At 36.6% G+C, this 12,532-nt stretch overlaps 1 protein-coding gene across 2 annotated transcripts; it reads right to left on the bottom strand.

Moving 5' to 3' along the window:
* Nucleotides 1-284: 284 nt before the first annotated feature.
* sstr1b (somatostatin receptor 1b) lies at nt 285-9,980 on the bottom strand. 2 transcript variants are annotated; one of them, XM_046851894.1, is made up of 3 exons: nt 9,792-9,980; nt 891-2,472; nt 285-794 (listed from the first exon to the last, which is right to left on the bottom strand). In XM_046851894.1, exons 2-3 carry the CDS (start codon nt 1,731-1,733, stop codon nt 615-617), a joined length of 1,023 nt encoding a protein of 340 aa, XP_046707850.1. In that variant the 5' UTR covers nt 1,734-2,472; nt 9,792-9,980; the 3' UTR covers nt 285-614. The 2 variants fall into 2 exon arrangements, with proteins under 2 accessions (XP_046707850.1, XP_046707849.1); XM_046851893.1 differs by having other exon boundaries at nt 285-2,472.
* Between the last annotated feature and the right edge of the window lie 2,552 nt (nt 9,981-12,532).

Genomic DNA, 12,532 nt, shown 5'->3' with positions numbered 1-12,532 from the left:
AAGCATTCTTTCATCCATTTCTCTGGATTTTTGATGATCCTGAAAATTATGTCTGAGGGAAAAAAGGGGCAGAAATACTTTTGGCAGTAACTGTGCGGACTTTAAGCACTGGGAGAGTTATAACAGTTTTTTTAATATCATATTTTTTTGTTACTAAAATGAAAATGACTATGCTCCAGATTTGGTAGCTGTGAATCATTCAAGAGAGATAGTAACATATGTAGAGTACATGCTGGTTAATTATTGTTTCATACACATCCAATATTTATTGTACTGCGAAATAATATGTTGCAGGAAATACATTCATATTTGATTTCAGGAGATAAATACAAATTTAATCATGAACAACAATGTGGATGATTTGGCCATGCCAAAGCAATCAGTGAACACCTGGTAAACTTTAACACATTGACACAGATTACTGAAAATTTACAAAGAGAACAAGACTTTTTATTTAATCATAATTAGTAAGCCTATACAAAATAATAGTTATTACAATCAGTTAGCAGTACATATAAGGAGAAATTCAAGGTAACTTTAAATACTTATTGTGTATAGATAGTTGTATATATATAAACCTACATTTTGCTCAAAGTTCTTTTTTTTAGAAACATTTAAAGGGTGGTGGTACGAGAGGTACATGTCCCATTGCGAAACACCATATCAGAGGCTAAGCAACACTCTTTAGGGAATTCCTGTGGAGTACATGTTGTTTGGCGACGGAGGGCCACAGCACAGTAGTCCACTTGTTCTGCATCCGGCCCATTCTCCAACCAGCGGAAGCAGACAATTCTCTGGAAGGAGCGGCGGAAGTTGTCAGACACAAATCCATACAGTATAGGATTAGCACCACTGTTAGCATAACTTAGAATAAGAAAGAGCTGAGTCACCATGGGGTCTGGTGGATGGCAGAACACGCTCACAAGCTGCACTATGTAAAAGGGCATCCAGCAAAGTACGAAGACAGCGACCACGAGCAGCACCATGCGAGTGATCTTCTTTTCGGAGCGCCGTCGCTGCATCCATCCTGCTTTGAGCCCTACTGCACGCATACGCACAACGATTAAACAGTAGCACAGGCAGATCGCTGCCACAGGAAGCAAGAAGCCAAGCAAGAAGGTATACACCACAAATGCTTCTGACCATGAGGACTCAGGCCACAGAAAGTTACAGTCTACCCCTCCATCCTGTGCCGGAACAGTGTCCGCAAAGATAATGATGGGCAAGATGACGAGAAGTGAAAGTCCCCACACACAGACATTAACCACTTTAGCAACAGTTGGTCGGCGGTAGCGTGCTGCCTTGATGGGGTGCACCACTGCAATATAGCGATCCACGCTGAGCACAGTCAAGCAGAAAATGCTAGTGAACATGTTGATGCCATCAACGCTAAGGACCAGCCGACACATCAACGAACCAAAGGGCCAGTGTCGCACTGCAGCTGATGTAGCCAGAAATGGAACACTCAACATGAAGAGCTCGTCAGCAATCGCAAGATTTAGAATGTAAATATTTGTCGCTGTTTTCATCTTGGCGTACTTGAGGATGACATATATAACCATAGCATTTCCTATTATGCCCACACAGCAAACAAGGGCGTAGATAGAAGGGATAATGATCTTGCTAGCATTGGATTCTGAATGAAAATCTTCGTATTCAATAGTAAAATTAAAGGGAAGGTTGGTGGAAGAAAACATGCTTTCAGTCCCATTATATTCTGTAGCTTCAGCCATTATGCAGATTTTCTTAAACCAAATTCACTTAAACTGAAATTCAGTGGTATCATCATTATAAACATTTGAGTCTTTTGATAAAATTCACTGAAAAGTACCTTTTATTTTCAAATCAACAATGGTAAGGTTTATAGGCTTTGATCAACAATACTTCATCTACAAAGTCTGTCCTTGTCTGGGCAAAGTTAAAACAATAATCATTGGGTTTCTCTTTAAATCACTTGAATTTGTTCCGAGCACATCAGGAAAATAAATTTTTGGATTTTTTTTTTGGCAGTGGAAGACACAGCAAGTTGGGATCCTCTGAGTAAATGGTTCCATCTGTGGAATTTTAAGCTTAAACATTCCTCATTCATTGATAAATAAACCTATGCACATATATGAGCATGTTGCAGGTGTTGATGGGCTAGGCTCCACAAGAGGCACTCAGGCACTTAGATTTGGCCAAGAAAGCACATTCCGTCTAATTAGATGAAACTAGGGCTGGAGAATCGTACTATTATGAGGTTACCCTCTTGACAATATGATCCAGCCTTCAGTAAAAAATCTTTTGTTACAAACTGTGGTCCTTGTTGGGTCCTTGTATCCAATCACATGATGACTTATGCACTTGTGTCCCTGATCACACGATGGAAAAAAAAAACAGGCACAGGCTCCACAGGAACCATAATCACATAGCTGAAATTCCTGTATTTGTCCTGTGTATGTCTTGTATATTGCACTAGTCCAGCTACACCATCTGTAGGATCCACAAAGAAACAAAGAGAGAGTTTATTGATCTTCTGCCCATTCTTGTGCACTGCATTAAACACAATACACATAAAAAAAAACAAATCATATATTAATCATAAGTTATTGGATCTTTCAATCTATTCTGCATTTATATTAAAAAAGCAAAGTGTTCATGTATAGCTATTTATGTGCAGCCGAGAAAGGATGGAAAAAAGGCGTGATGTGTCTGTCAAATATGTGCTTTTGCATCTGCCACACACTCTGCCCTTGTGTACTCAGCCATCCGCCTGTAAAATTACCCTGACACCAATTTCTTTGCTTACAAGTAGCAAACATGCTGTAGAGGGTAGACATGTGGTAAAAAGTTTGTTAATTAACAATTTGATCAAAGAAGGCGGATGAGAAGCATCGTTTCCTTTTCTCTGTTAGTGGGACCCACAGAAAAAGCAAATAGAAGATTATTAGAGAAAAAAACCCCACAAACCTTATTACATTCATAGCTAGAATATAAATTGGTTCTATTTGCATTTACATCAGTCTGGGGCAGTGGCTAATCACAGCACATTTTAAAAGAGAGATATTTAGTCAAATGTTCCACATCCTCAGGTTGTTTTACTCTTTCTGGGACAAAGACAGGTGAAATATGCACAATGTGTAATGAACATTTAAACATTTTGTCACAACTATTAAGCTTCTTAATGTTTTCCTCTTTTTTTCTATCTCTGCCTAAATTCAATGCACAAAAGCTATAGACCTCAATTTTCTACTTACTTTAAATCAAGTAACATACATAATATACATATAGTAAATCAGTTCAATTTGTTTTTATAGCTGCTCAACAAAAATATATAACATACCAGACATTTTCTTTTTTTTTATTAACCAAATTGTGTATATTCATTCCACCAAATAGAGCAAATCTTGCACCCTTAGTCCTGGTCCAACCAACATGCTCTGAAATTTCTTGGTTCAGTTACATAACATGACATCACCTAACATCAGCAAAAAATAGTATAGCATTTTCTTTTTATGAAAATATTATTTTTAAAGATTATTTACCATCATTGAGCTTAGAAAAATACATATCTGTGGACCTTGAATAATTTAGTACTAGGAGTGTTTGCTAGTGGTTCTTTTGATCAAAATTTTGAGAGCTAGAATCTCCTCAATGACTGATGTGCCCTTGAGCAAGGCTCATCTCTTTGCTTATATACTATATAAATAAGATATATGTAAGTTGTTCTGGATAAAGTCATAATTAATGGCAAATACAATAAATGTAGTGTAGATGTACTATAGGATTGATATGAATGTTATTATAGCTTTCTAAACAATAAAAAAAAAAAAATAGTGTAACTGTGGTGAGCAGAAAAACATCTCACCACACACAATAAATCAAAACCTTGAAAGATGGACTACAGCAACAGCTCCCAGTGACATTGACTCCTATTAGCCAAGAATAAGAATCTGAGGATACAATGGGTATGGCTGTTGGGCAGAAGACTGGCAAAAGACTATGTAATGTTGTTGTTTTTTTTGCATTGTGCATTGTGCTGCTGCCATGTGATTGGCTGTCTTGATAAGTACCTAAGCTCATCCAGGAATGTGGATCCAGACTGATGTGTTCCTAAAATGGTCAATGAGTTGTGCTACATTATATATAATCTGCCATGAGCAGACTGATCCACGAATTGGAAATGAGCACCATGAACACCAAACACAATTTGGTTGAGCTTTTCTCTTCCCTGGAACATGATTAAGTGTGCAAAACCTACTGACAGAAAGCAGATAAATTGAAAGTAAAAGTAGAAGCAAGAAAGTAAGAAGTGATTGGAAGTTTAGAATGAAAGGATAAACCTCAGCTGCACAGTCTCACACTTAAAATAAAAGTGAATTATAGCCCAGCAATGCTTTGGGGATGAAAGTGAGAGAAGGGGAGTAAACGAGAGAGAGAATAAAATAAAAACAAGAACGGCTCCACAAAGGAACAGGGAACTCTATCACTAGTCTGAGAGTACTTTGACTTTGAGCAGACACTGATGTCTAGGCAAAAAGAGCAGTGCACTAATGTGGACAAAAAAGGGTATAAAATTACATGTGTAATGGCTGTTTAAATGAATTAAATGTTTACTTTTTTACCTCCTTGAGAAAATAAAGCAGACTTGTGGAAGTAAGAGCTATTAAACAGTTTTTTTTCACTGGGTGTAATAAATTTTATTTAATATTTATACAGGAATAATGCTGAAATAACTTAATCCACCAGCAGGTCTAGTTTACTATGATAACTAATTATTTGATGAATCAAGGAAAATACCTCAGCATACAGTATTTACCTTAGACTTGTTTTTTTGGCTAGAGGATGACATTTGGGTGACTCTTATCAGGCAGTATTGCACAAATAAATATTCTTCTGTCTTAATGCATGACATATGGGTAAGAAAATACAAACAAACACACACACAGCAGGCAAGATGATTCCTTCTTCTATTATTGATTACCGGGCTGCTTATATAAAGCATCAATGTTATAGTCATTAGGTTTTGGTAGGCTTTAAATCTCATTCATGCTTTTGGGGGGGAAACCTAAATAGTGATATCATGTTAAACACAGACAATAACCTAAGTTAAACATGCACCAGGATCCATAGAGCCATGATACAATAAAACTATCCCCTGTGCCAAAATCTCAGGACTCTATTAAAAGCAAAGTAACAGGCCTAGTATGCTGCTCGGTGTTCTCAATTCAAAAACATTATTGAAAGTGTTACCTCAAAAACAGAGAAACTATAATTAGTGTATCTTGGCTGCATTAGCAAATATATATATTTCGATATGTGTAATTGTCAGGATTTTCTCCTTTCATAAAATTTTTGCAGCTTGACACAAAATGCTACAGAATCCATAGTGCTAGCATTATCCACTAGCCACTTCCTGGTTGGCGATCACAAGATTACAAGAGAATGCAGAGCATATATGGTCAATTAGTACACACTGGGTGACCATTTTGGTAATTAAAAACTATTCACAATTTGAATGCATTAAATAAGCCAAGATATTTGGTATTAAGTGTCCACCTGCTTGACATTCCAAAACAAATCAATACACAGTACATAAAATGTAACTTTGTTGATCATTATCCAAAATGTTTTAAGTGTAAATGAATTTACATTTGTACCCAAAGACTATTCATTTTACGTCAAAAGTAAAAAAAAAGACTTTGTGGGTTTAAATTTTTTTTTTATAGATTCAGGTGCATTAATTGAACATGCATAACAGCTCAAGCATTATCTGAGAAAGAATCACAGTTAGGATTTCTTTTTATAACCACAAAAATAAATCATGCTTGCAGACCTTTTTAACTTCCAAGACAAATTATTCAGACTTCAGAATAAGTCAGAATTCAAACTAGAGAAAAGCTCTGACATTCAGTAAGATTCAATAATTGATTGTCTTTTACATGATATAATAAATTTTTGAATTTTGTATGAAAGCAGGTTATTACAGCAAAATACCTTCTTGGGTCTTTTGCATCAACCTGCTCTCATACAAAATTCAAAAATAGTAAAATGGCTGATTTTATATGAAGGAATTTGTAAAAAAAAAAAAAAAAAATAATAAAATAAAATCTAACCTGCTTCAGTAAAGTTTTGATAAGATTAATTTCATTGTAATTAAGATTCATTACATTTTATTTGCATAAGATATGATCACATAGCTTTATAGGAATAAAATTAATAATTAATCAAATTTTCCTATTAATTTTTTTATTTATTCCTAAATGTTTATTCCTAATGAGCAAGCCAGAGGTGACAGTGGCAAGTAAAAACTTCTGAAAACAATATGAGGAAGAAACCGTAAGAGAAACTAGACACAAATAGGGAAACTATTTGTTCTTTTTTCATTCATTCATTTTTATTCATTGCTGAGGTGCTGAGGTTATCCACTGGTGGACACTTGGTGCACACACTGCAAAACTGTTCACTATGACCAATAAATAAGCATCTGTAAAATGGTCGTTCTGATACTAGCCTTTAGTTCTGAACTTGAGCCTATAGCAACACAGTCTAGGAAATTGAACATTTAATTGAAAAAGAAATACAATTTTTGTTAATTATTTAACAATTATTGTTAAATCCAGTGCCCTTATACCTAACATTGGACAAGAATCTGTATGTGTGTGGGTGTGTGTGTGTGTGTGTGTGTGTGTGTGTGTGTGTGTGTGAGAGAGAGAGAGAAAGAGAGAGAGAGAGAGAGAGAGAGAGAGAGAGAGAGAGAGAGAAAGAGGGACACCTAATGTTGCTTGCATATAATTTCTTTGCTTAACACTATTTGACAAATGGTACTCTCTGTAAAATTAAAATTTCCAGACAAAACCTACAAATTTGATCTTTTCTGCTTTTGTATGTCTATCACGATCCTTTACAGTCACTTACACTGAAATAATATCATTCTGTTGTTGTATTTTATGGAAGCATTTCGACACAGCTGTCAAAAAGACAGATTAAAGTGCAGAGTCGGGATGTGGCTGCATCCAGTTATTTGTTGGTGGCAAGCTTTTGACTGTGTTAACTAGAATATAATAAGGCTTAGAGAAATTGTCTTGACTATCATTATATTTTCCTTGTGTTCATTATGTAAGATTGTTGGCTCTGTGTGTTCCCACAAGGCAAGATGAGCATATGTTCATTTAAACAACGACAAGTGCCGGCAGGTAAAGTAAAAAAAATACAACATTCTCATGAGTATGGAGTAAAATATAGTGTAAAGGAACATTTTGTACGATTGGTTAATTAGCTACCAGGTGATAATGAGTATGTTACAATAGTGTCATGACCTTTTACTATTCTAGTGTCTCTTCTTTTGACCTAGGTTCCCTTTTTTGCTGTATCTTTATATATCCACATCCTATATATGTAGTAAAAAATTCATTATATATACAGTATATATTTGTAACAGTTTAAAAGTCATTTAATGTTTATTTCAAATAATATATTTGTGGTTAATTACCCTCGGAATATTTGATAATAATCGGTTGATTGAAGCAATAATATTAATACTAGGTAAATTTGTGTGGTGTGTGTGTGTTTGTGTGTGTGTGTGTGCTTAAATCCACCATGACCCTGAGCAGGAGAAACCCATTAATGAATGAATGAATGAATTTATATTACATTGAGTACGCAGTGAAATAAGTCAACGTTTCTCAAGAACCCTGGAATACATGAAACAACATAGAGCTACATCACACACTATAGAGCTACATAACAGAACAGAACATTATTTCCAGATGTGGAAATAGATCATGCAGATCTGTGGCATTTCAAAATTTGAATGCATTACAAACCATTCAAATGTTCATAACGTTACATTTTAGCTCAGGAAGGCTTATATTCACTGAAAAAGAAGCTGCCCTGTGAGATGCATGTACCTTAATATGTGTTCAGTACACTTTTTACACATAATGTATATGAGATTGTACTCCACCTTGTGGCAATATTAAGATATCTTGATATAAATAACCCTAATTCACCAGACTGTATGCTGCTAAGTACAGAAAGGGGTATTTTATTAATGTAAAAGAATATTACACTTTATTTATACACACACGCTCAGTGTAACAGGTTCAGAAACCCTTAAGTTAAAGAAGGGGCTTCTAAAGTAAAACCTTGTATGATTATATCAAGTACCTGATGGCATCCAAATCCAAATTCCATCATCTCTCAGCCTGACTTGCAATAGAATCTTACAAGGGCTATTTCATGGTGGGATTTCAATTTACACTTGATAGAGTGAACATAAAGAAGACATCAAAATGTTTTTCAGCAGAAGAGGACATTGTGGTCCTTACAGTCTCATTTTACACTCTCTGTCTTCTTTCTCTGTCTTCTCTCTCTCTCTCTCTCTCTCTCTCTCTCTCTCTCTCTCTCTCTCTCTCTTTCTGAGCATTTAATTTTCTTTCAAAGATATATTTGGATCTGTTTGCTCCACTGAAGCTTCCAAAACCATATTCTAAAATTTTGCTTGATCTTCTACATCAATTCATGTGGAACAAAAATAAGTAATGAACTAATCTGACATTTTAAATGGAACCAATTTTTATTAAAATATATATGGAATTAAATTGTTTTGCTTGTTACATGCTGAAAATCTAGATTTACCTTTCCTAATTTATGACATTTTTACGTGTATCTTAATCATTTGTTAGTGTGTAATAATAATAAAAAAAATTTGCATTGAATTATCTGGCATTATCAACTTTGATACACTAGGACGCAAGGAATAAGATCAGTAGGTGAAAAAACCCCAGAAACAAAAAGTTCACTATAAATCAGTTGATATGAGCAGAGATTTGACAAACATCCCTCTTGAGTATATCCATCTTTGGCATACAAATATAAAAAACTCCTGGCTTTCATTATGCCCTTTCTTAAGAACTTTCATCAAAATTCAATACATCTTCAACAATAAAAAACAATAACAACAACAAAAATGAAATGAAATCACTTACTGTTAAAGGAGAGTGCTGAAAAATAAAAGCATCTGCTGTTCTTCCCAAGTATCAGGCAATTCAATTAATACTTACAAAAATGACTATGTGTTCTATAGATTTTAAAATAAGAAACATGGTATATTAACTTAAAAAAAAAAGAGAAAATTACTAGCCTTTTTTTGTGCTGAACAGTCTACAATCCAATATGAGCTAAAGAAGCACTCAAAATAAAATGATTGAAACTAAATCACTCATTCATAACAATCTTTGTCTCTGGCAGCGTGTGTTTGTGCGTGTGAGTGATAATAAAGACTCAGTATGACCCTCCAAACAACAAAGCGCCTACTTATTTATTGGATCATCAACCTCTAAGGAATATAATAGATTCTGTATGGATTTAAAACAACAAATAAAGATGCAAAAGAAAGCAATCCATGCACACTGATCTAACATTTTTTTAGTGCTCAGTATTAGCTGTCCAGGTTTACAACCTTCTTTTCTTCCAGGTGCAAAATCACTCAGCACATAAGGAAAAGAGGCAGTGTCAACATTAGATGAATCTTTTGTCCAAGCTGCTATTTATATGCAAATTATGATGATACTTAGGATTTGTCCATCACAAACAACAACTATAGACATAAAAAATAACTGTTGCCTGTGAAATAATCAGTAAGCCTGCCTGTTTTTACTCTTCAAGTCTGTCTTAGGTCTGCCACATACACTGGTATATACATATACATAAATCTATTAAGAAAATCCATGTCAAATACCACTGAAAGCAACACAAGAAAACTGTCTTTGGATTTTAAATGATTCAGAGACATGAAAGAAATTACCCACCTTGTATAGTTCAGGTTCGAGTGCACGCGCATGAGTAAATGTGGATGAAAAGAATATGCAGGAGGTGCAGGATGCCTGTGCTGCTTGTGCTGTGCTTTCCTTCTCAGGAGCTTGGAGACTGAAGACAGCCCAGCTATTCCCTTTACTCTACTGCTTCTGCGCATCCAAACAGCCGCCTGTCTTCTACTGCATCCTTCTCACTCACTCACTCACTCACCACTCACACTCACACACACACACACACACACACACACACACACACACACACCTTCATACACACACACACATGCACACACGCACACGCACACACACCTACACCCACACACACACACACACACACACACACACACACACACACACACATACCCCACACAAACAGCAACATACCACTCATCCTGGAACTCTAATTGCTTTTTCTTTGCAAAGGAATCTCATTGTTTATCCTTGATTTTCTTAGCTTTTTCTTTGTGTCATTCTGTGTTTTGCTATCCTTGTGGGAACCTAGCATTAACATAAAAATAATAAAATAAAAAAAAATTACAATAATAATAAACATATTAATACAACAAATTCTTGTACACCTACACCCTAAAATAACTTCAAAAACCAAACCAAAAGAAAACGTTCTGCATTAATTATATATACACAGGTGCCCAATAGGATTCAGGTCTGAAGAGACATACTTGGCCACAATAACCTTTACCTTCAGCTTTTTCAGAGTCTTTATTATGTTGAAAAACTGCAGTTTGGCCCAGTATCTGGAGGGAGGACATCATGCTGTGCTCTAGAAAGTCACAGTACATGTTGGAATTAATGTTTTCCTCAATAAACCGCAGCTCACCAGTATCAGCAGCACTCATGTTGCCTCAGACCATTGTGCTGCCACCACCATGCTTAACTGTAGGCAAGAAACTATTTTCTTGGTACTCCTCACCAGGGCATCACCAGACATGCTGGACACCATCTAAACCAAACAAGTTTATTTTAGTCACATCAAACCACAGGACATGGTTTCAGTAATGTATGCTCTTGGACAGGTTGTCTTCAGCAAACTGTTTGTGGGCTTTTTTGTGAGCCAACTTTAGAAGAAGCCTTCTTCTGGGATGGCCATGCAGACTGACTTGTTGCAGTGTTCGGTGTATGGTCTGAGCACTGACAAGCGGACATTCTGCTTCTGCAACCTCTAAAGCAGGGGTGGCCAACCAGTCAGAGACCGAGAGCCACATTTTTTACTGTGTTACCGCAAAGAGCCACATCATACACATGGGCACACATGAGCATCACCCATCCCTTCCTCTTACACACACACACACACACACACACACACACACACACACACACACACACACACACACACACACACCTCTGCTCAGCCAGATTTATTGTAAATGTCACACACCAACATAATGACAGAAATTGACTCCTACAGTTCTAAGACCACAGGACAGTCATTTTCAACAATGAACATTGTCTCACACACACAAACTCTTAGTTTAACCAAGTCCACAAACAAAAATATAATAATTTACAATAGCTTTTTCTTTTACTATGCATGTTACTTAGTGGGACTTTTGGCATTCCTTGCCTTGAACAATCCCCTTCAAATCTGGCTCGTATTCCGTTGTTGCCATTCGAAGCAATTCTTTTACATGAGTGTCAGTCAGAACAGATCGATGCTTTGATGTCACGTGTTTCAGGGTAGAAAACAAGGACTTTGTTTGTGTTTTTTTTTTTTATGTGCATGTGTTCACTTGGCTTGAGTTCAATACGGTATTTTCGTCAAATGCGTATGTGCGTAAGATGAATATACCGCAGGGGTGGGCAATTAATTGCTACAATGGGCCACATGAGAAACCTGAATTGTGTCAGAGGGCCACACCAACGATAATATTTTAGGGATGCACCGAAATGAAAATTCAATTCAAAAGGCAATGAAATCCATAATTTTTTGTGTTATGCCTTTTGCCTTGGCACCATCACTGGAAAACTTTCCTGCCTTTTCAAAAACGTCCGCTACAGACAAAGTGCGCATGCTCGGATTGACTACGTTTCTGCGCTGCGTTCTTCTCATATTTAGAATGGCAATCGGGATGTTTGGATTTCAGGTGATAAATTAAACCCAACTTGGAGAAACCCTTTGCAGATACACCCCCTCTTGAAATTTCAGCATTGCATGTTTTGCAAATCGCTATCCACACACCGCAGACATGTTGGCTCTTATCCAGATAACCCTGTGCTGGCTGCAATTTTTATTGCGTCATTATAATTGTGTTTCTGCCGTGTTGTCGGTGATTTAGGTATTTCGACTGAAATCGGTGCATCCCTGTAATTTATGATTGGCCTCACGGGCCGTAGTTTGCCCAAGTCTGATATACCGCAGAGTTTCCCAGTAGGGGCAAGCTCATTTAAGTCTTAAAAATACCGTATTGAACTCAAGCGAAGCGAACACACACATTAAAAAACAAACAAACACAAACTTCGATATGAACGTAAGAGCCGCACGAAACCAGCCAAAGAGCCGCATGCGGCTCGCAAGCCACGGGTTGGCCACCCCTGCTCTAAAGCAATGCTGGCAGCACTCATGAATCTGTTTTTCAAAGCCATTTTTTGCACCTGACGCACAGCACCAGGACTTAACTTCTTTGACTGACCCTTGCGAAACCTGTTCTGAGTGGAACCCAGTTTAGAAAACCTCTGTATGAGCCTGGTCACTAACTCAGCTTTAGGGTGCTACCGATCTT

This window comes from Silurus meridionalis, chromosome 6 (genome assembly GCF_014805685.1).
Source record: "Silurus meridionalis isolate SWU-2019-XX chromosome 6, ASM1480568v1, whole genome shotgun sequence".
NCBI lineage: Eukaryota > Metazoa > Chordata > Actinopteri > Siluriformes > Siluridae > Silurus > Silurus meridionalis.
This window is presented reverse-complemented; position numbering and strand designations above follow the sequence as displayed.

What these genes read in the sequence shown, in the direction of transcription:
- sstr1b (XM_046851893.1), bottom strand. Translation starts at nt 1,733, where the DNA reads ATGGCTGAAGCTACAGAATATAATGGGACTGAAAGCATGTTTTCTTCC.